Below are 22,105 nucleotides of genomic sequence, written 5' to 3'. Positions count from 1 at the left end.
CTCTCCAGGGAGAGGGTAAGGTAGGCACTTTGCAGACCCAGACATCATGAGGGTTTTTCTTCCAGTTCATAGGTGAATTGTAATGTTTTAGCGCCCTTGACCGTGGGCCGCGTCTCGGGCGATGCTCGTGCTTGAAATCATGGGTGCTGTGCACGGCCCGGAAGGCCAGGGGACACACAGGAGGACTTCTGACCTCGTGGGTCACACGTGGGTCCATGCACGTCTGCCTGGCCCGGGGGCTCCGGGACCAGAAGGCCGTGGCCGGTTTGCACGAGCGCTCGGCCTGTGGCTCTGCACCCGTGCACGAGTGTCTTCGTGCCCCCTGCGATGACGGGCGTGAAGCAGGAGGCTGACATGCTGACGGGCCTGCCCTTTATGATGTCACTTCCTGGCTGGGCTGTGCTGTCACCCCCGAGCAACCGGAGCACTTCTGTGAGGGGCTGAGCGGGAGTGTGAGCCCAGGGTGCTGCCGGCAGCGCTGCACTGTCCCGTTTACGTGGCGGAGGGGCACGCCGCGCTCCGCATGGCTGCGGACGAGAAGGGCCCCGCCGCGGGCAGGGCGCCCGGCTTCGGCGAGGCGCCTCTTCCTCCCGACACAGCGGCTCCGGCCCTCGGCTCAGGGAGCTGCACCCCCCAGTCCCTCGCCCTGGACCAGCCCGTGCCCGCGGGGCACCCCGACCTCAGGCTGCTGCCTGGAGAAGCCGCTTTCCAGGATTTGACGGAAGAGCCTTTGTTGAAAAGGCCTCGCACCGCCTGCGAGGCCGTGTGGGAAGGCAGCCTGCTCTTCCACCCCTTTCCCAGGAAGTTGTGGACGAACGTCCACAGCAGTCGCTTTGCATCCATTGGGTGGAATGAAGACGGGACTTGCATAGGCGTCAACAGGCCGCTGTTTCAAAAGGAGGTTTTGGACAGGGGCGGCCTAGACAAGGTGTTCAAGACAGAACGTGTGGAGAGCTTCATCCGCCAGCTTAACCGCTATGGATTCAGCAAAGTGTACCAGGACATGCACACGTCCCTCTGCGTGACCAACCTGTCCACGAAGGAGCGGCCCGCCCACGTCCTGAGCGAGGTAAGGAGGGCGGGGGACGGCGGGGGAGGAGCCCTCTCCAGGGGCTGAGCCGCTGGGCCCGGGGGTGGGGGGCGGGTGCCAACCCCGGGGCCGCCTGGGACGGCGGCAGGCGTGTCGGGAGAGCTTCCTTTAAAGGTGGTACTTGGGCACCGGCGTGACGGCCGGAGCTGGCAGTGCCACGCGCTGTGTTGGGACGTTGTTATGGGGGGACCCGAAGCGTTCTCAGCACAAGGACGTCACTTCTCTCCTTCCTCCTTTTCCCTTTGGTGTGTCTGTGTGAGGTGATGCGTGTGAACTGGACCCCCTGTGGTGATCATTTCACAGCACACGCGGGCAAGGCGTCATCCTGTACTCCTGACACGTGGGCAGTGCCGCTCGTGCCTGACACGCAGTCACAGCGGGGGACAAGAGGACACTGCTGCAACGCTGGCCCTTCCCGTCCTCCTGCTCGGGGACAGTGGCCCGCCGGGGGGAGGGGGGAGGTCTGTGTGCCCCCTTGACTCCCATAGCTCCAGAGCATCACTTGAGTGGGGGCGCAGGTCCTTTCCTGGGAAGCAGTCAGCGTCCCCGGTCTGGCCCCTGGAGGTGCTGGCCAGGGAGCGATTCGGACACTTCCTTAGAAAGCTACCGAACCTTGTTGCAGTCTCGTACCTGCAAACGCCAAGTCCCCTTTCGTGGGCCTTGTACTCGTCCTAAGGGGCCATTTTCAGTCATTTTCCAAGGGCGAAAGGTGATGGTGAGTGAGCGAGTCTCGGGGATGTCAAAGCTGGGGCACAGCGTCCTGCTGGGACCGGGTCCCGCTTTCTCCAAAGAGGCCCTGGGTCGGCTGGGGGAGGGCGCCCAGGGGCCCAGCCAGGCGGCTGCTGCTTGCGAGCAACTCTTTTGTGACTCGGGGTTTCCTTTTCTCTCTCAACCGCGACCTCAGTTACACTTCTACCACAGTCCCCTGTTTCAGAGAGACTGCCCGCACCTCCTGGTGAGGATGAAGCCGAGAGTGCACACTAAACCAGCATCGGGGCAGGTGGACGGCGAGCCGGCAGCCCCGGGGCACCTCCCGGCGCCCAGCACCGCGGAGCCGCAGGACGGCCTCCCACCGTCTCCTGAGCACATCCAGGGGACCCCGAGCTACCCGCAACTCGACCATGCCTCCGCCCTGGCCGGGACTGACTCTGTCGCTCCGGCCCCTCCTTGGACAGCAGCGGAGCCCCCCGCGCCAGATCCCAACGTGCAGGTTCTGGTCCCTCTAGTCCCTGTCCTGGCAGGGGTGGCCCAGCCAGCCGAGGTCCCCTGGCTCTGCTGCGCCTGGCCTCCCGCCCAGATGAGTCCTCCCTGGCCCGTGCCGGGCCTGGCCGCCGCACCCCCCCAAGTCCTCAGCCTTCCCCACCCCGCGCAGCTCCCGGGGGCCGCGCTGCTGCCTCTTGCGCACCCTGGATGCCTGAAGTGGCCGCCAGGCCTGCCGCCTCCCTGACCTTGATCCGTCGGCCGCTGAGCCACTTCTGCCATCGCTGCGTGGGCTCCCGCTCTTTCCTGGAATACCCGACCCCTCCAGGCAGACCCACAGAGGACCCTGACCAGGCAGACCCTGCAGACACACGGAGGTGGTAACGCGGCCAGAACCTTGCAGGGCAGTAAAGAGCACGGGGACATGAGAGCGATGTTCCACCCAACACGTGTTTGGCGCCTCCGTCCTGGGCGTGGCTGAGCAGTTGAGTCCCCTCAGCAGGAAACAATGACAGGTGACAGCCCACCCCCGGCCCAGTGCGGGCACCTAGCAGACACCTGGAGAAGCCCCTCAGACGCCCTGTGCCCACCCACTAGAAAGACCCCTGAAGGTCTGGACAAGCACAAGGAAGGCCCTGGCACCCGCGGCTTCACAGTTGCGGGGGCATCGTGTCCAGCAGGGTCTTGATTTGACAGATGAGAAGAGCTCAGGCCTCCCCTGGTCAGAGGCCTGAAAAGAGCCCTTACTGTCCTGAGACGCACAGGTGTGGAGGTGACGGTCCCTGGCAGGGGCCTGCGGGTGTTCAGTTTGGGGGTGCTCTCTGGTGTCTGGACAGCAGGATTGAGGTTTGCTTTTCACTGTGGGTCCTGCGTCTGGAGACATTTTCCTGGTTCTCTTTTCCTTGCCTTTCGAGCTAAACACTTCAAGGGCGCCATGCTCCACCACCCTCTGGGCGCTGGGGTGTCGCGCTTATACCGCGAGTCCTTGTGGTCAGCGCCCAGTGATGTGTACAGAGCACTGAAGGCCAGGGCGCACCCCCAGCTTACAGTTGCTGCCTCCACGTGTGGGGGATGGGCCGGGGGACCTGGCCAGGACTCTGTGGCTGTCACAGCGATAGGGCGACATCCCCTCCCAAACACTGCTAAGGAGGGGGCGGGGAGCGGGAATTGCCTGGAGTTCCAGGGGTTAGGACTCTATGCTTTCACTGCGGTGGCCCGGGTTCAATCCCTGGTCGGGGATCTAAGATCCCCCAAGCCTTGTGGGGTGGCCAGAAACACAGAAAAGAAAAAAAAAGGTGGGTTGGGGGAGGAGGGGAAGTAGACCCAAGGTACCAGGAATGATCCAAGCACCAGCAGCCAGAGGAGCCCCGGGTCTGCCCGGGTGAGGGGTGGTCCCATCTGCCGCTCCCGTCTGTCACAATGCAACAGCTAGTGCACGTCAGGGGGGTCTCTTGAGCAGCCCAACAGCAGCGCCCCAAGTGAACGATGCAAAAATGGACAGAGGGGACGGAAGAAACCGGTCTACAGTAGAAGTGGGAGACTTCGGTCCCCCCTGTGATGGATTCAAATGGATCCCCCAGCTCCCACCCCAACCATTAAGTCCACCTGTTGCAGTGCTAATCCCAAGGTGCATATATTTGGAGATAGCACCCTTGGGGAAGTCAGTAAGGTTAAATGAGGTCACAAGGGTGGAACCCCAGTCCGACAAGAGCGGTGTCCTTTGGAAAAGAGGAAGAGACACCAAAGATCTCCCTCCCTCTCTCCCTCCCTCAGCCTCTCTTCCACCCTCCCACCCTCCCTCCCTCTCTCTCTCTCCCCCTACCTTTCTCCCCCTCTCTCTTTCCCTCCCTCGCCCCCCTCCCTTTCTCTCTCTCCCTCCCTCCCTCTCTCCCTTTCACTCTCTCCCTCCCTCCCCCTCTCTCCCTCCCTCCCTCTTTCTCTCTCTCTTTCTCCCTCCTCCCCTTCTATGGTCCTGTCCATCCCTCTCTCTCCCTCCCTCCCTCCTTTCCTCCCTTTGTCTCTGCCCCTTTCTCTCCCTCCCTCCCTCTTTCTCTCTCTCTCCCTCCCTCCCTCTCTCTCCCTTTCACTCTCTCCCTCCCTCCACCTCTCTCCCTCCTCCCTCCCTCCTTCCCTCCCTTTGTCTCTCCCCCTTTCCCTCCCTCCCTCCCTCTTTCTCTCTTGCTCTCTCTCTCTCTCTCTCCCTCCCTCCCTCTTTCTCTCTCTCCCTCCCTCCCTCTCTCTCCCTTTCACTCTCTCCCTCCCTCCACCTCTCTCCCTCCTCCCTCCCTCTTTCCCTCCCTTTGTCTCTCCCCCTTTCCCTCCCTCCCTCCCTCTTTCTCTCTTGCTCTCTCTCTCTCTCTCTCTCTCCCTCCCTCCCTCTCTCTCTCCCTCCCTCCCTCCCTCTCTCTCCCTTTCACTCTCTCCCTCCCTCCACCTCTCTCCTACCCTCCCTCCTTCCCTCCCTTTGTCTCTCCCCCTTTCCCTCCCTCCCTCCCTCGTTCTCTCTCGCTCTCCCTCCCTCCCTACCCCCCCCAACCTGTTCAGAGAAGCAGCCAAGTGAGGGACCAAGAGAAAACCAGCTGTCTGCGAGCCAGGAAGAGACGCCTTCCCTCACCTGAGACTGCACTTTCCAGCCAGTTGAGGTTGGACTTCTAGCCACCAGGACTGGCACCCAGTACATTTCTGTAGTTTTAGCCACCTCCTCTGTGGGACTTTGCTATGGCAGCTCTAAGCAGACTAACACAGCCTGCTTTCATTATGGGTACAGCGACCAGACAGCACCGCAGTAAGGGAATCACAGATTTGAACAGCACTGTACAAAGACTAGGTCTCATGACATGTGTAGACTATTAGCCCCAAGAACAGAGTAGACACGTGCTCGTCAAGCGTACCTAGAACGTTCTCCAGGGTACTCGACGCGTCAGGCCACACAGCATCCCTCAGTAAACTTAAGGGGATACAAACAAAAGGGCTGAAATCATACAAAGTATGTCCTCTGGCCAAAATAGAGTGAAATTAGACCTCAATAACAGAAGGAAATGTGGGAAATCTGCAAAGAGAGGGAAATTGAGCCGTGCGTCCCCAAATAACCGCATTAGTCTGGGACGATGCCAAATCCCACAGCACAGGATGAGGGGCTGAAACAGCAGACACAGATTCTCACGGTGGTTCCGACCAGGAGGCCGAGAGGGAGGGTCCAGCAGGAGTGGCTTGTACTGCGGCCGGTCTCCTTGGTTGCAGGTGGCCGTGCTCTTACCGCCCCTCACGTGGTCACCCTCTGTGCACGCACCCCCAGCCCCTGCCTTCTCTCCTTGCGTGTGCTGATCCGCTCTTCCCTCAAGGGCACCAGCCATCTTGGATTAGACCTCATCCTAATGGCCTCATTTCAACCTAAGAACCACTAACTCCAGTCACAGTGACATTCTGAGGTTCTAGGGGATTGGGGCTTCAACATGCAAATTTTGGGGGGACGCAGTTCAGTCCATAACAATAGCCCAGGGAACGTACAAGACATCACAAGGGAAACTAGAAAATACTTTGAAATGAAGAAAACACATACCAAAGGCCCCAGGACTTATGGCACGCGGCCAAAGAGGCACTTGGGACCTAAAGCTGCAAACACCCGTGTTCCAATGGAGGCGACACCTCAGATCAACCGCCTCATCTTGAACAGGGACAAGCGAGAAGACGAGGAAGGCGAGCCCAAGCATTCTGACAACAAATGTTCACGAGAAAAGAAAAACTGCGCTAATCCACGTACGCGGGGATCCCAAGACGTGCACTGGTCGGGAATCCTCACAACATGGGGGAGGGCGCATCCTTCTTACACACTCAGTAACAAGAGCTACAGCCACCGACCACTTCATTTGCACAGGCTTTTTACAAGCAGGTCACATCATGGGGAAACCCTCACCAATGCTTTTGCCTTGTACTGTTAGGAGGCCCATTTTACAGATGGAGAAATCGAGGCGTAGGGAGTCTCCATGATTTGATCAGCTTGTCACTAGAAGGACTCTTATTCAAGCTAAGCATCATATGCGTGCAAAGACCCATCCCCGCACTGGCCTGACCTGTCTCCCCAACAGTCAAGGGGGATTCAGCTGTCCTCCACGGGGTCCTACTACCTGACGCCTCAGGCCACATAATGGAGAAAACACAAGGAAGCCAGGCATTAGTGCCCCTGAGAGCCTGACACTGGATTCTGCCCACGTGGCCTCCCCAGCCCCATCAGGTCACCATCTCTCGTGAAAGGGACACGAGGGCCAGGGAGGAGGGTGAGGGTCTAGGACTGAGGGCGTGAGGATGGAGAAGGGTCCCGGACGTGGGGGTCCGAGGCACGGCCCTCTGAAGGCGGCTCCTATGCTCAGGCTTGGGCCCTGCTCTCTCCTTCCACTGCCCACTCTGCTCCCTTCTGTCCCAGCGGCGTGGTGGCCCCACGTTCTCCTGCAGGCTCACTTCCCCGGGCACACTGGCTGTCAGGCAGGCGGCAAGCCTGCATTCAAAGCACGGGGACCGCCGGGCTGGAGGACTCTCCGCATCCCCACGGGGCGTGAGTGTCTGTGCCCTTCAGGGCCCTGCGGATGCCCCTCCTCCTGGATGCTTGCTCACACGTGGCTTTACACCCTGCTGCTGTCTTGTGAATGTCACTTGGCTTCACACCCTGCATCCCGCCACCAACCCAGCCCTATCCCTGTGCCCAGCCCCAGCTCAGGGACCACGGACAGGCACAGGCCCGGGCCCCGCACTTGCTCACAAAGGCCCCTAAAGCAGCAGCCGGAGACATTTGCCACAGAGGAGGGTAGGCGAGAGCCAGGCAGGAGGTCAGCCCTTTGCCAAGGAGGCTGGAGCTCAGAGCAGACTTTAGCTGGGGCTGGGGAATGGGGGCTTCTCGGGAAACAGGGCCACGGCTGAGACAACTCACACCAGCCCCTCAGGGGGCAGGCTCAGCGCACGTAGAGAACGTCAGAGCTTCCCGCTGATGGCCAGCAGCTCCCGTGTGCCCTGCGCCGCCCTGGTCAGGACTGGCTGTGTGCCGGGGTGGTGTGTGCTCGTCCAGAGTCTACTGGGGAGGGCGCTGCTGCCCCCCTGAAAAGTGTCTCCCTGAATGTCCCTGGGGCGCTCTTGGCGTGTCCCGGCCGCTGCTGCGCTGCCTGCCACGGCCGTCCCTGGGCTAGCACTGCCCCCCATCAGTCAGTTCACTGCACGAACAGGCACTAGGAATCCCTGCTTTCCCCCGGGAGTGCTTACCATTTGTGATGACAAAATCCCCTTCTTTTCCGGCAGGAGTGTCTGAGCAGGTTCCATTGGCCCTGAAATTCTCCACCTTTTCCAAGTGCCCACCTGCTATATGGCAGGTGCTTCAAATCCAGGATCCCACGTAATGTTCACGTTGTCGTATGGCGCTCAGCAGGGAGGGCTGCCTCTTTAGCCCCCGGCGCCGTCTGCACCTCCCACTGCAGTGACCTCCCAATCCCATTAGGCCCAGGAGTTGCCTCTTCCTTTCGATGCCAGGTCACAGCCCAAACCTGTGGGTCTCTGATGCCGCCGTATTTCTGCACCTGCCTGAACGCGGGGACACTGGCGGACGTTGCTTCTTAGTGGCTAGGACTTATTTCTAGTATTACTCTGATCCCAGACTCTGTCCTTCTCCCCTCTGGAAATTGCTTTCTTTTCATGACATCTCAGAGAATTTGCAGCTCCATAGGAAACGGAATAGAAAACCAGTCAAAATTGCTGTTCTGTGTGTTTTACTCCTGGAGGATATATTATTCAATTTGGATGTGTGTGTGTGTGTGTGTCTGTCGGCATGGAGGGAAGGGTGGTGATTTCCCCAGCTGGGTGCAGCTCACGCAAAGCTCCCAGGATTCCAGTCACACGGCGACTCCTTTCCACTTCGGCAGCCTCTCTTCTTTCAAACCCCCTATTTTCATTCATTTCATCCCACTGAAATCTAGACCTTGCTCACAAGTGGCCAAAGTAAACTCCAGGTGACTAAAATGGTCGTTTCCATACAGTTGGTAATTGGCTCTCCCAGGGCAGGGAGAGGAGGGCCAGCCCCGGGAATACCGAGCAGGGCTTCAAAGAGCAAGACCCTCATTTCTCTGGAAATCCTTGCAGATGGCGGCTATGAAACACCTACCTCTTCACTGTGGCCCACTGCAATGCAACAAGAGCCAGCACCCCTTCCTTTCTGCCCCAGGGCGAGATTTCTCTCGGCTTTATCCACGACCCAGAAGGACATCTCACAGCAATGTCCCATTTCAGACTTTCCCCTGCAACCCAAGACACACCCTCTGCATGTCTGGCTGCTGCCACCACCCAGCTTCATCACCATCACCTCCCACAGAAGGAACCCCCACTTCCCAAAGGCCCGAAGTGCCCTGGCTCGGGGCACTTAACACTCCAGGGCTCGCTCCTGGAGCCCCACCGCCTCGTCCCATGCTGTCTTATTCTGTGGGACTTAGGGGATGTCTCACCACCTTCCTCATGTGACAGTGGCTCCTAGACCATCACTCTAGGTGTGGGTGTGTCCTGCTTTTCCTAGCGTTCCCGCTACTAACACAGGCCCTTCCGGAGAGCAGAGGCTCCGTGGAGGTCTGCGGAATAAACAAGCCAGTGGGCAGGGGGCTTATTGACGCAGATGAACCTTCTCCTACTTTCTTAAAATACCCGTGCAAATCCAACTCAACAGAGATAGTTCGTTTTATTTACAGAATGACAGACAAGACAGGGAAGCAAGAATTGGAACAACAATGACTTTTATTTTTCTATTTCTTCCCCCATCTATATCACTGCTAAGGACTTCCACATTTCCAGAGCAGTTCTGATTCCAATTCCCTGTTATCTTGTACACGGTCACAAAACGAACTGGGAGATTTCCCAACCTCTCTTACAAAACAGCAAAACTCTTGTTCTTGAACTGAATTAGTGCAAATACCTGTAGGATTAACGTCATACACAAAGTTAGACACTGAAGCTTGTTTAGTCTTCTATTCAAAGAACCAACATTTGAAAAATTCCTAAAGAAAACAGACATGGAAGTCCATGTCAACATACACAACAGGAACCCAAAATGCTGCACACCGGCTTCCCCCAACTCGCCCGGCTCTCACTGCTTAGAAGGCTGACCGCTCCCTCTTCAAACTCAGAGTGAAGGAGCAGCCCCCCTTCCTGCCCCACGGGAGAAGCTGCTGGACGTGGGACTGGCTGCTGCACTGGCTCAGGCTCCCTCTTCCTCATCGCTCACACTCCCTGCAGACACGGATGGGAAGAACCTGGGAGCCATGCTATTGCTCCTGAGCAGATGCTGCAGGACCTGACACTCGCTGGCCTCCGCGTAGGCCCGGGGACCCCACAGGAACTCGTAGCGGGCAGGGTCGCTGTGGGGCACCTGCCGGTACTTCAGGTAGCCCGTCTGCACCCACACTTCGGTGAGCAGCTCCCTCCCGCCACAAAACCCCAGGGTGCCTAGCTTTCCCCACACCTCCTCCTCAGGGACGCGGTCACCGAACAGGGTGACCATGGTCAGGACCAGCAGAGGGAGGCTGGCCTCGGGCGTGCGCTGCCAGTCGCTCAGCACTGCATCCCAGGTGAGGCCCAGGGTGGGGACCAGGACGTAGGTGCGCTCGCGGGGGTCCACCACCTTCACGTCCACGCCAAACAGCAGCTGCAGGCACTCGCAAACGAGGCGGAGGACCACGGGGAAGTGGTCCCGATGCTCCCGGACGACCGTACTCAGCATCTCCGCCTCGGAGGTCGGCTCCCCGGTACGAAACTTGAGGAGCAGGAACCCCACCAGGTCAGCCATCAGCGCAACAAGTGCCTCGCGGGACAAGGGCTCGGCATAGGCGGAGAAGGAGGGGGCGCCAGGGGAGGCGGAGGACGAGGGGGATGCGGCCTCCTCCCCCGCAGCCCCCAGCAGCGGCGCCTCCACAGGACCCTGGGCCGGGACTGGGGCCTCAAGGTCGGCCTCAGGCTGGCGGAGCTCACTCATCTCGACCAGGGGCCTGATCACTGGGGTCGGGCCGCCCACGGGAGTGTGGGCAGGGGACCTCGTACCTGGGGTAGAGAGGGGGTGTGAGCGGCCTCGGCGGAGAAAGGCACCCTGGGCAGCCCTGACAAAGGCCACTTACAGGTCTCGTCTCAAGGGCTGCCCTCGGGCCTCACAGGGGCGCTCCTCCCGGGTGGCCTGTCCCCTGCCAACCTGAAGAAGGAAGTGAAGGGGCTCCTCAGGGTGCAGCCAGCACGGCCCCAGGTTCTGGGGCTGACAGGGCGGTGGGGTGACTTGGGTGTTGTGGGGTCCCCTCTGTTCTGGGAGGGGGAGCCCCTGGGTACACACTCAGGGCACGCACCTCCCCTTGGCTCCTGGCGCTGCCTGGGCCTCCTCTGCTCTGTGCCCTGAGGACACGGTCCTCAGACCTGGGCCTTCGCCTCCCGGGTCCTGGAGCCCCTGTAAGAGGAATGGAGGGCGCACCTCTTGTGTACACTGTGGCACAGCTCTGGGCCTCGGTGCTGGTAGGAGGATTGGGCCGGACTCTGTGAGGTCCCCCCAGTTCTGAGTTCTGGGGTGGGTGGTCCCCTCGGGGTCGCTCGTCGTGCTCACTGTTCCCCTTAAGGGCCTGGACCCTCCCCTTTGCAGGCCGGAAGGGAAACTCAGAACAGGACCCCGAATCTGAACAGAAAGCAGTGAGGGGGCCCCACAGGTGGCCGCACCTGCCCAGGGCCTCCCGAGGGTCCTAGGATGGGGAGATGCTGGGTCCTCACCTCCTCCTCACATCCTGCCTGGCCTCCCAGCGCTGACCACAGGGGCAGGTTTCTGTTGAGGCCCCTGTTCCAGGGCTGGGGGTCTGCTCAGTCCTCCCTCGGGGTCCTGGGAGTCCACCCTCTGCGGACCTGAAGGCTCACCCCTCACACCAAACACCTGATCTCCTGAGGACCCCGACCCAGAGGTCAGGAAACATCTCATCTGCTGACCGTGCTCTGGCGCCTCCAAGGCCCCCGTGGAAGGGCAAAGGATCCCTCCCTGTGTTGGGGTCTAACGTCCTCAGTCCTTCCTTCCTCGCGTGCAGGCTGGACTCTGGGCAGGACCTGGGATTGTCCCGTCTGCCAGTGTGAGTCCCTGCTCCTTATACCAGGTCTCCAGTCTCTCTGAGACCCTGACGTCAGGACGTCAGGACAGGCCTACCGTGCTCATCCCACCCCGGGGCCTCCCACGGCCACCTGCAAGGGCGGTGATATGGTGGGTCCCTTTTGTCCTCCCTCAGGGTCCCCTCAGTCCTGCCTAAGGGCCCTAATCTTAGTCCACCAGGGACCTGACATTTTACCCTCTGCCCTCATGAGACCCCGCCCCTTATCCCAGGTCCCCAGCTTCTCTGACACCCGGATGTCAGGAAGTGCTGCACGTGACGGCCTCCCAGGGCCAACTCAGTTCTGGGATGCAGGCTGCCCTCAGTACTCCCTCAGGGACCTCACCTTGACTCCACACAGGACCTGGGATTCTCCGCAGTGCCCACCAGACACCCCGCCCCTTATACCCCCTCTGCAGCCTCTCTGATACCCCGCCCCGTGCTCCCCCTCTCCAGGGTGTCTGAGACCCGGATGTCAGGAAGTGCTGCACCTGTTCATCCCGCCCTATGGCTGGAAGGGCCAACTCGGTCCTGGGATCCAGGTTCCCCTCAGTCCACACTCAGGGCTCTCACCCTGACTCTACATAAGACCTGGGATTCTCTCCTGTGCCCGCCTAGGATCCCGCCTCTTATACCCCCTTCCCAGCCTCTCTGAGACTCCGCCCCGTACTACCCCTCCCCAGCGTCTCTGAGACCCGGATGTCAGGAAGTGCTGTACCTGCTCATTCTGCCCTATGGCCTCCCAGGGCCAACTCTGTTCTGGGGTCCAGGCTCCCCTCAGTCCTCCCTCAGGGCCCTCACCTTGACTCCACGGAGGACCTGGGATTCTCTCCCGTGCCCAACAGACACCCCGACCCTTATATACCCTCCCGAGCCTCTCTGAGACCCCGCCCCGTACTCCCCTCGCCACCGTCTCTGAGACCCGGATGTCAGGAAGTGCTGCACGTGCTCATCCCGCCCTATGGCCTCCCAGGGCCAACTCTGTTCTGGGGTCCAGCTCCCCTCAGTCCTCCCTCAGGGCACTCACCTTGACTCAACGAAGGACCTGGGATTCTCTCCCGTGCCCACGAGACACCCCGACCCTTATACTGCCTCCCCAGCCTCTCTGAGACCCCGCCCCGTACTCCCCTCGCCACCGTCTCTGAGACCCGGATGTCAGGAAGTGTTGTACGTGCTCATTCTGCCCTATGGCCTCCCAGGGCCAACTCTGTTCTGGGGTCCAGGCTCCCCTCAGTCCTGTCTCAGGGCCCTCACCTTGGCTCAACGAAGGACCTGGGATTCACTCCCGTGCTCACCAGACATCCCGACCCTTATACCCCCTCCCTAGCCTCTCTGAGACCCCGCCCCGTACTCCCCTCCCCAGCGTCTCTGAGACCCGGATGTCAGGAAGTGCTGCATGTGCTCATCCCGCCCTTTGGCCTCCCAGGGCCAACTCTGTTCTGGGGTCCAGGCTCCCCTCAGTCCTCCCTCAGGGCCCTCACCTTGACTCCACGGAGGACCTGGGATTCTCTCCCGTGCCCCCCAGACACCCCGACCCTTATTCCCCCTCCCTAGCCTCTCTGAGACCCCGCCCCGTGCTCCCTCTCCCCAGCGTCTCTGAGACCCGGATGTCAGGAAGTGCTGTACGTGCTCATTCTGCCCTATGGCCTCCCAGGGCCAACTCTGTTCTGGGGTCCAGGCTCCCCTCAGTCCTCCCTCAGGCCCTGGGAAGTGATTAGCCCATGAGGGGGGAGCCCTCATGAATGAGATTACCTCCCTTTTAAAAGAGGCCCCAGACGGCTGCCTCATCCTCTTGTGCCATGTGAGAAGATGGCTAGTTGATACAGCTAGACAAGAAACCAGTCCATATAAAGAAGAGCTTTATTACTATTATTTATTACTCAGCCGTACAAAGGAACGAAATTGGGTCATTTGTAGAGCTGTGGATGGATCTAGAGACTGTCATACAGAGTGAAGGAAGTCAGAAAGAGAGAAACAAATATCGTGTATTAATGCACATATGTGGAACCTAGATAAATGGTACAGAAATACCATTACCTGCCCTATTTTGCAGGGCAGAAATAGAGACACAGATGTAGAGCACAAACATATGGGCACCAAGGTGAGAAAATGGTGGGGGCGGGCGGGGGGTGTGATGAATTGGGAGATTGGGATTGACATATGTACGCTAATATGTATAAAATGGGTAACTCATAAGAACCTGCTGTATAAAAAAATACATAAAATAAAATTCAAAACAAACCAAAGAAATAAGAATAGGTTTATGACATTATCAATCACAGTAGAAAACCACCTGTAAAGACAAATGGACGTACTTGCCACAACGGGCTCTGCATCGCCAAGTTCGCTCCCCCAACTCCGCAGCCTCGCAGGAGGCCTTCCTATTGGTGGAAGGCCAATGGGCGTGTCTTTTGCTTCCGGAGGCGCCAAGCCTTGGGACCTCAGGCCCTCAGTGCGCATGGCTACTGCTGCTTCCGTAGCAGAGCGCCTCCTCACGTGCTCTTCTGATCCAACCAGTTTCTCGGTAAAGAGACGTCTAGAACTTTCTCCCTCATCTTCCTGGGGCTTCCGGGAGCACCCGGAAGCCCACGTGGCGTTCGCACAGAGTGCCTGGGACAGTCGGCGGCACAGTTCCTGGCTGCTCTGCTGAGACGAGCTCTTCAGCCCCTCGTGAGCGGGACTCCGGAGCCATCCACAGAGTCAGAGCGAGTCAGGAGACAGGCGGGGGCTTTGCCGGGGGCTGGACTCCGCAGGTACCGGGGGCCCCGGGAAGGAGTGGAGGTCGGGGGAGGGCTACGGGCTGCTCGGTTGGGAGTGGGGGAGCGGCGGCGGAGGGTAGCGGGCTGAAGGGGGGCTGAGGGAAGGGTCCCCCAGTGAGCGGGTCAGAGGGGAGGACCGCTGGCTTCTGGGGTGGCTGGTGGGGGGCGTTCTGGAGTCGGGTTGCAGAGGGTGGGGCTAATGGCTAAGCGTGGGGGTGGGCCTGAGCGGAGGGCTTCCTGCTGGTCGGGTGGGGCCGGCCTTGGGGGGCCAGAGGAGAGGACGACTGGCTGCGGGGGTGGGGAGGACGGGACGGGACGGGACGGGCCCCACCCCCGGGGCCGAGATGGGAGGGGAGGGCTAACGGCTGCTGCGTGTGGCGGGAGGAAGGGGGAGCTACTCCTGGCTGAGGCGGGGGTCGATGGGGAGGACTCCCGGGCGCGGGTGCGGTAGGCGTTAGGGGAGCTCCCGCCGGGGCGGGGCGTGGGGTGGGGGGGGAGGACGCTCGTGGCAGTTAGGGGGCTCCGGCTCCCGGGTGGGCGGGGGCAAGACGGGTGGGCTCTGCGTCTGGGGTACGAGAAGCGAGAGCCCCTGGCGCTGAGTGTGCTCGGGGGAGGACTCCCCGGTGTGGGGAGGTGAGAGAGGCAGTCTGACCTCTACGCATGGCGGGGCGCCCGGCTTCCGGGGCCCAGAGCGGAGCGCCACCAGCTGGTGGGTGGGGGAGGGTGTATGGAGGGGATGCAGTGCGAGGGGTCGGGGAGGAGCCGCCTGGCCACGGGGGCGGGGGGGGGGCGTAAGTGAAGCTGAGAGGGGGAGGCGCTGGGGCTGCTGTGATCTGGTGGAGGCTGTTGGCCATGGCAGATGGATTTGTGGGGGTTCAGGGAGGGGCTCTGGCCCACTGCATTAGGCATCGAGAGCTTCAGGTCGCCTCTGTCCGGGTGGCACAGGAATTGCAGAGGTGGGTGGGCTGGGCAAGGCCCTGGCCTCCACACAGAGTACACAGATTCTTTACGAGGGTGCTTTGCACATTCACCCGGACACGCCATACCAGAGTTGTAAAACAGTCTCCATAAATTTAGCAGTATTGCAAGTTTCCATGATAAGTTTTCTCATCACGGGGGAATTTTATTTGATGGTACTAATGATAATATATCTTCAAATATTGGGAAACCCATGGATCAAAGAGAAAAATCACAAGGGGACTTAGAAAATATTTCCAAGTGAATACTAAAAAAGCACAACTTACCAAAATTAGTGGGAGGCAGCAAAAAGCGACAGGAGGAAACTGTATTCCTCTAAATGCTTCTGTTAGAAAAGAGTCAGGACATAAAATCAGTGAGCCAACAGTCCATTGAGAGATGCTAGAAGAAGAAGAGCAAAGGAAACATAAAATGAAGTAATAAGAGAGCTAAGAGAGGAAATCAGTGATAGAAAGCAAATTATGGACACGGTGAACAAAGCCACGCGCTTCTTTCAAAAGAGCAAGGAAACCGAGCAAGTCCTAGAACGATGAATCACGGAAACGTAGAAAGAACGCTGATCCCCAATATGAGGAATGAAAGAGGGCCAACGTTATGGATCAGATGTACATTAACAAAGAGGATATAGGGGAATATTATGGGACATTATGGAAATGTTTATGCTAACAAATTGGAAGACTTGAAAAATTCCTTGGGAAAAAGGCAGCTTCCTAAAACTGAGGCCAGAAATGTAGAAAAGGTGACGAGCCTTCTATCTGTCTTTTTTAAAAAAATTATTTTATTTTACTTTATTATTGTTTCTTGAGTCGTACGCAACAAGTGCTCTTTTGTTATTATTTTTAAATTTTATTTTTACTTTTGGCTGCGTTGGGTCTTTGTTGCTGCGCGCGGGCTTTCTCTAGGTGCAGCGAGCGGGGGCTACTCTTCGTTGCGGTGCGCAGGCCTCTCATTACGGTGGCTTCTCTTGTTGCAGAGCACGGGCTCCAGGCATGTGGGCTTCAGTAGTTGTGTCACGTGGACTCAGTAGTTGTGGCTCGTGGGCTCTAGAGCGCTGGGGTCAGTGGTTGTGGCGCGTGGGGTTAGTTGCTCCGCGGCTTGTGGGATCTTCCCGGACCGGGGATCGAACCTGTGTCCCCTGCACTGGCAGGTGGATTCTTAACCACTGAGCCACCAGGGAAGTCCCTAGCCTTCTATCTTGTAAATAAATGTAATTTATAAAAAAAGTTTCCTAAAGTCAAACAAACCAAACAGGGCAGGGAGGTGCTCCAGGCTGCTGCTGTGAGGGGCACTAGGGTGGGCTGTGTGGCACAAACATGATTCTCTCCTCTTTGCACCCACAGGCCGATTCCCACACTTCAACAGCCTGTGCACACCTGTTTGATCGCTTCCCCCCACCCTCAGGTCCTCGAAGATGGCGATGGCTCTGGCGGTATTGCGGGACTGGTGCAGGTCGATGGGCGTGAATGCTCAGCGATCTCTGCTCATCCTGGGAATCCCAGATGACTGCAAAGACCAGGAATTCCAGGAGGTTGTGCAGGCTGCCCTGCGTTCCCTGGGCAGGTACCGAGTGCTGGGCAAGGTCTACAGAAAGGAGCTGGGGTCGAGTGTTGCCCTGGTCGAGTTTGCTGAGTGTTTAAATCGAAGCTTGCTCCCCCGCCAAATACCAGGCAAGGGAGGGCCCTGGACTGTGGTCTGCCTGCCCCAGGCCCCTGATGCTGATTCACAGGATAGACCCAATTGCCCTGCGCAGCCCCAGGGACAAGCAGTGGTTGGCAGGGCGGGTGAGGCAGGAACTGCAGGTCACTCAGGAACTGCAGGGGAGGAGGAAGCTGCAGGGGAGGCGGGAGTCGCAGGTATGGAGGGAGACACAGGTGAGGAGGAAGCCTTAGGTGAGGAGGGAGCTGAAGGGGAGGAGGGAGCTGCAGGTGAGGAGGGAGCTGAAGGTGAGGCGGGAGCTGCAGGTGAGGAGGGAGCTGAAGGTGAGGCGGGAGCTTCAGGTGAGGAGGGAGCTGAAGGTGAGGAGGGAGCTGAAGGTGAGGAGGGAGGTACAGGTGAGAAGGGAGCTGCAGGTGAGGAGGGAGATGAAGGTGAGGAGGGAGCTGCAGGTGAGAAGGGAGCTGCAGGCGAGGAGGGAGCTGAAGGTGAGGAGGGAGCTGCAGGCGAGGAGGGAGCTGAAGGTGAGGAGGGAGCTGCAGGTGAGGAGGGAGCCTCAGGTGAGGCAGGAGCCGCAGGTGAGGAGGGAGCCTCAGATGAGGCGGGAGCTGCAGGCGAGGAAGGAGCTGCAGGTGAAGCAGGAGATGAAGGTGAAGCAGGAGCTGAGTCAGATGAGGAAGGAGCTGCAAGTGCGGAAGGAACTGAGGGTGAAGCAGGAGCTGAGGGTCAAGCAGGAGCTGAAGGTGAAGCAGGAGCTGAGTCAGATGAGGAAGGAGCTGCAGGTGACGACGGAACCTCAGGTGAGGCAGGAGCTGCAGGTGAGGCAGGAGCTGCAGGTGAGGAAGGAGCTGCAGGTGAAGCAGGAGATGAAGGTGAAGCAGGAGCTGAGTCAGATGAGGAAGGAGCTGCAGGTGAGGAGGGAGCTGAAGGTGAGGAGGGAGCTGAAGGTGAGGAGGGAGCTGCAGGTGAGGAGGGAGCTGCAGGTGCGGAAGGAGCTGAGGGTGAAGCAGGAGCTGAGGGTCAAGCAGGAGCTGAAGGTCAAGCAGGAGCTGAGTCAGATGAGGAAGGAGCTGCAGGTTACAGAAATGTTGCAGGCGTGGCAGGACTTCTGAGTATGGCAGGACCCACGGGCGGGGCAACGGCTGCGCCTGAGGAAGCAGTTGTGACAGCGGCAGGCGCCATGGGTGAGGCAGGGCCCGGGACCCAGCAGTGGAGGCAGGCCTCGCAGCCCGTGCTGGACAGCATGGGCTACCAGGAGCTGGGAACCTTCTCTGGGATGGAAGAGCCGGGCCACGGGGAAGGGTCCTCTGAGAGCTGGCTGGAGCAGGCCAGCCACACGCTGCACCTGTGGCGCCACGTGTCTGAGAGGGAGAGGAGGAGGAGGCTGGTGGAGAGCTTGCGCGGCCCCGCGCTGGACCTCCTGCGCGGCCTCCTGGCGGAAGATCCCGAGCTGGCTGCCCAGGACTGCCTGGCCGCGCTGGTGCAGGTGTTTGGGAACAAGGACCCCCGGGGGAGTGCTCGGCTGAAGTTCGTGACCTGTGCCCAGCGGCCCCAGGAGACTCTCTCTGCGTACGTGATGCGCCTGGAAGGCCTGCTGCAGTCGGCCCTGGAGAAGGGGGCCATCCACCCGGCCATGGCGGACCAGGCGCGCGCCCGGCAGGTGCTGATGCGGGCCCGGCTGAACGACACGCTCCGGGACACGCTGAGGAGGAGGCGGCTGATGAGGAGGCCTCCCGGCTTTGCGGAGATGCTGCGGCTCATCCAGAAGACCGAGGCCTGGGACGCCGACCCGGCTAGCAGGGAGCACTTCCCAGGGCAGGAAGAGGCCCGTGTGGACGTTGGAGTCCTGGCAGCAGCCGCCCAGGCCGCCCCGGCCCATGAGGCCATCACCGCAGGCACCACTGCACATGGCACCAAGGCCTCCCCGGCCGGTGAAGATAGCACCGCCCAGGCCGCCCGTTCCAAGGAAGGGCGCGCCGAGGACCACCCGGCACGTGAGGAGGCCAGTGCGGCAGTTGCCGGCACTGCCCAGGCTGGCGAGGCGGCCCCTGAAGACCATGGTGCCACCAGGGCAGCCCCTGAAGACCATGGTGCCGCCAGGGCAGCCCCTGGCCCTGGGGAGACCAGCAAGGCGTCCACGGCCACTCAGGAAGATGGAAGTGCTGCCGCCCCTGCGGGCCTAGGTCAGGCAGGACCCTCAGATGCCCCCGGGGTCCCCATGCCTGGCCGGATGGGCAGTGCTTCCCCGGTGGCCCCAGGAGGTCCTGGCTGGGAGCCAGAGGGCCTCGCCCAGGCAGGAGGCCAGGAGGCCGAGGAGGGGCTCAAGCCCATCCCAGAAGAGCCGGGAAATGAGGACGGGGCTGCAGAGATGAGCCCCCCGGGGTCCACCTCGGGCCAGTAGGCTCAGCAGGCCCCAGGGCCCCCACGCTTGGAGGCAGGGGGAGGCCAGGCCTGGCAGCCTACTGGCCCCATATTAGGGGCCACTCCAGGTGCCTGGGCCTCCCTCCTGAGAGGGGACCCCTATTCATCATCCCCTGGGGCAGGTTGCTCCCTGTACTGGCAAGCCCAAATGTGTCCCTGTAGGCCCCAGAGGGACCCAGGTGTCAAGGAACCCCCCAGCCCCCGCTCCCCTCCCACCAACACACACACCCTAGCCATCGTGCCCCCGCAGAGCCCTGAGGTGCGCCACGTGCCAGCCAAGGCTCTGGTCTCTGTGGGCCAGTGTCGTGAGCTCAACGTGTGCTTTCTGGGCATAGATTCAGGCCCAGCGCTGCCTGTTGTTGTGGAAATGTGCATGTGTTCTCCTCTGAGCAGTTCCCCCAACCCCTGCGCGGCGTGGAGACCCCGAGCCCAGTCCCAGGAGCCGGCGGGAAGGACGGGATGGACGAGGTCACAGCCAGCGCCCACCCCAGGACCTGGGAGCCCACCTGCGACCTTCGAAGGAAGACCTTGACCGGGGCTGCAGGAGGTCTGCGGGAGGCCCCCCAGGGCTTGTGTTCTGCTGGGCCACCCCGTTGTTCCTCGGGACTCCACGTCCCCGGCTCGGTGGCGTGCGCCCTGCTGTGGGACTGTCCTGTGCCCGCCGTAGGGCAGGGCCAGGCCCCGGGCATGTGGGCCAGAAATGGAGGGTCTGCCCTGGGGGGAGCGGGCATGGCCGGCGCCCATCTTCCTGGCGAGAGGCCACCCGCGGGGCCCTCAGGAAGGGAGACTGTGGGGAGATGGAGGGCCGCCGGGTGGGGTGTAGCGGAGGCACCTTTTTGAGGACCCTGGGTGGGGCCGGGACCCGTGAGCTCCGGTGGCCGTTAGAAGTTCCTCTGTGTGTTGTTATGCCCTGTGTTCAATGGTTTCAGTCAATGTTTCTCTTTAATAAATTTCCCTGAACGTTTCATCTGAGTCTGGCCTCTGCTGTGGGTAATGGAGGGAAAGGGCTGCTGCGGGTGAGGGCGGGGGTCCAGAGTCCGATTCCTGCTCAGCACCCATGGGACACCTCTCCAGGGAGAGGGTAAGGTAGGCACTTTGCAGACCCAGACATCATGAGGGTTTTTCTTCCAGTTCATAGGTGAATTGTAATGTTTTAGCGCCCTTGACCGTGGGCCGCGTCTCGGGCGATGCTCGTGCTTGAAATCATGGGTGCTGTGCACGGCCCGGAAGGCCAGGGGACACACAGGAGGACTTCTGACCTCGTGGGTCACACGTGGGTCCATGCACGTCTGCCTGGCCCGGGGGCTCCGGGACCAGAAGGCCGTGGCCGGTTTGCACGAGCGCTCGGCCTGTGGCTCTGCACCCGTGCACGAGTGTCTTCGTGCCCCCTGCGATGACGGGCGTGAAGCAGGAGGCTGACATGCTGACGGGCCTGCCCTTTATGATGTCACTTCCTGGCTGGGCTGTGCTGTCACCCCCGAGCAACCGGAGCACTTCTGTGAGGGGCTGAGCGGGAGTGTGAGCCCAGGGTGCTGCCGGCAGCGCTGCACTGTCCCATTTACGTGGCGGAGGGGCACGCCGCGCTCCGCATGGCTGCGGACGAGAAGGGCCCCGCCGCGGGCAGGGCGCCCGGCTTCGGCGAGGCGCCTCTTCCTCCCGACACAGCGGCTCCGGCCCTCGGCTCAGGGAGCTGCACCCCCCAGTCCCTCGCCCTGGACCAGCCCGTGCCCGCGGGGCACCCCGACCTCAGGCTGCTGCCTGGAGAAGCCGCTTTCCAGGATTTGACGGAAGAGCCTTTGTTGAAAAGGCCTCGCACCGCCTGCGAGGCCGTGTGGGAAGGCAGCCTGCTCTTCCACCCCTTTCCCAGGAAGTTGTGGACGAACGTCCACAGCAGTCGCTTTGCATCCATTGGGTGGAATGAAGACGGGACTTGCATAGGCGTCAACAGGCCGCTGTTTCAAAAGGAGGTTTTGGACAGGGGCGGCCTAGACAAGGTGTTCAAGACAGAACGTGTGGAGAGCTTCATCCGCCAGCTTAACCGCTATGGATTCAGCAAAGTGTACCAGGACATGCACACGTCCCTCTGCGTGACCAACCTGTCCACGAAGGAGCGGCCCGCCCACGTCCTGAGCGAGGTAAGGAGGGCGGGGGACGGCGGGGGAGGAGCCCTCTCCAGGGGCTGAGCCGCTGGGCCCGGGGGTGGGGGGCGGGTGCCAACCCCGGGGCCGCCTGGGACGGCGGCAGGCGTGTCGGGAGAGCTTCCTTTAAAGGTGGTACTTGGGCACCGGCGTGACGGCCGGAGCTGGCAGTGCCACGCGCTGTGTTGGGACGTTGTTATGGGGGGACCCGAAGCGTTCTCAGCACAAGGACGTCACTTCTCTCCTTCCTCCTTTTCCCTTTGGTGTGTCTGTGTGAGGTGATGCGTGTGAACTGGACCCCCTGTGGTGATCATTTCACAGCACACGCGGGCAAGGCGTCATCCTGTACTCCTGACACGTGGGCAGTGCCGCTCGTGCCTGACACGCAGTCACAGCGGGGGACAAGAGGACACTGCTGCAACGCTGGCCCTTCCCGTCCTCCTGCTCGGGGACAGTGGCCCGCCGGGGGGAGGGGGGAGGTCTGTGTGCCCCCTTGACTCCCATAGCTCCAGAGCATCACTTGAGTGGGGGCGCAGGTCCTTTCCTGGGAAGCAGTCAGCGTCCCCGGTCTGGCCCCTGGAGGTGCTGGCCAGGGAGCGATTCGGACACTTCCTTAGAAAGCTACCGAACCTTGTTGCAGTCTCGTACCTGCAAACGCCAAGTCCCCTTTCGTGGGCCTTGTACTCGTCCTAAGGGGCCATTTTCAGTCATTTTCCAAGGGCGAAAGGTGATGGTGAGTGA

The 22,105-nt window shown here is 60.6% G+C and overlaps 3 protein-coding genes across 3 annotated transcripts; 2 read left to right on the top strand and 1 right to left on the bottom strand.

The window, feature by feature from the left end:
- Window positions 1-215: 215 nt before the first annotated feature.
- LOC132594592 (heat shock transcription factor, X-linked-like) lies at window positions 216-2,537 on the top strand. The gene is made up of 3 exons (XM_060293001.1): window positions 216-336; window positions 477-1,069; window positions 2,025-2,537. Exons 1-3 carry the CDS (start codon window positions 216-218, stop codon window positions 2,535-2,537), a joined length of 1,227 nt encoding a protein of 408 aa, XP_060148984.1.
- Window positions 2,538-9,509: 6,972 nt separating this feature from the next.
- On the bottom strand, window positions 9,510-10,283 carry LOC132594493 (melanoma-associated antigen 8-like). Its single transcript, XM_060292204.1, has one exon. It carries the CDS (start codon window positions 10,281-10,283, stop codon window positions 9,510-9,512), a length of 774 nt encoding a protein of 257 aa, XP_060148187.1.
- Window positions 10,284-16,563: 6,280 nt separating this feature from the next.
- LOC132594427 (paraneoplastic antigen Ma6E-like) lies at window positions 16,564-19,206 on the top strand. The gene is made up of 3 exons (XM_060291834.1): window positions 16,564-17,095; window positions 17,258-17,512; window positions 17,717-19,206. The coding sequence occupies exons 1-3, from the start codon at window positions 16,564-16,566 to the stop codon at window positions 19,204-19,206; spliced, it is 2,277 nt and encodes a 758-aa protein (XP_060147817.1).
- Window positions 19,207-22,105: the final 2,899 nt, after the last annotated feature.

The sequence above is a fragment of the Globicephala melas genome, chromosome X (genome assembly GCF_963455315.2).
Source record: "Globicephala melas chromosome X, mGloMel1.2, whole genome shotgun sequence".
Taxonomy (NCBI): domain Eukaryota; kingdom Metazoa; phylum Chordata; class Mammalia; order Artiodactyla; family Delphinidae; genus Globicephala; species Globicephala melas.
The sequence above is the reverse complement of the archived record's forward strand: the minus strand, read 5'-3'. Positions and strand labels throughout refer to the sequence as shown.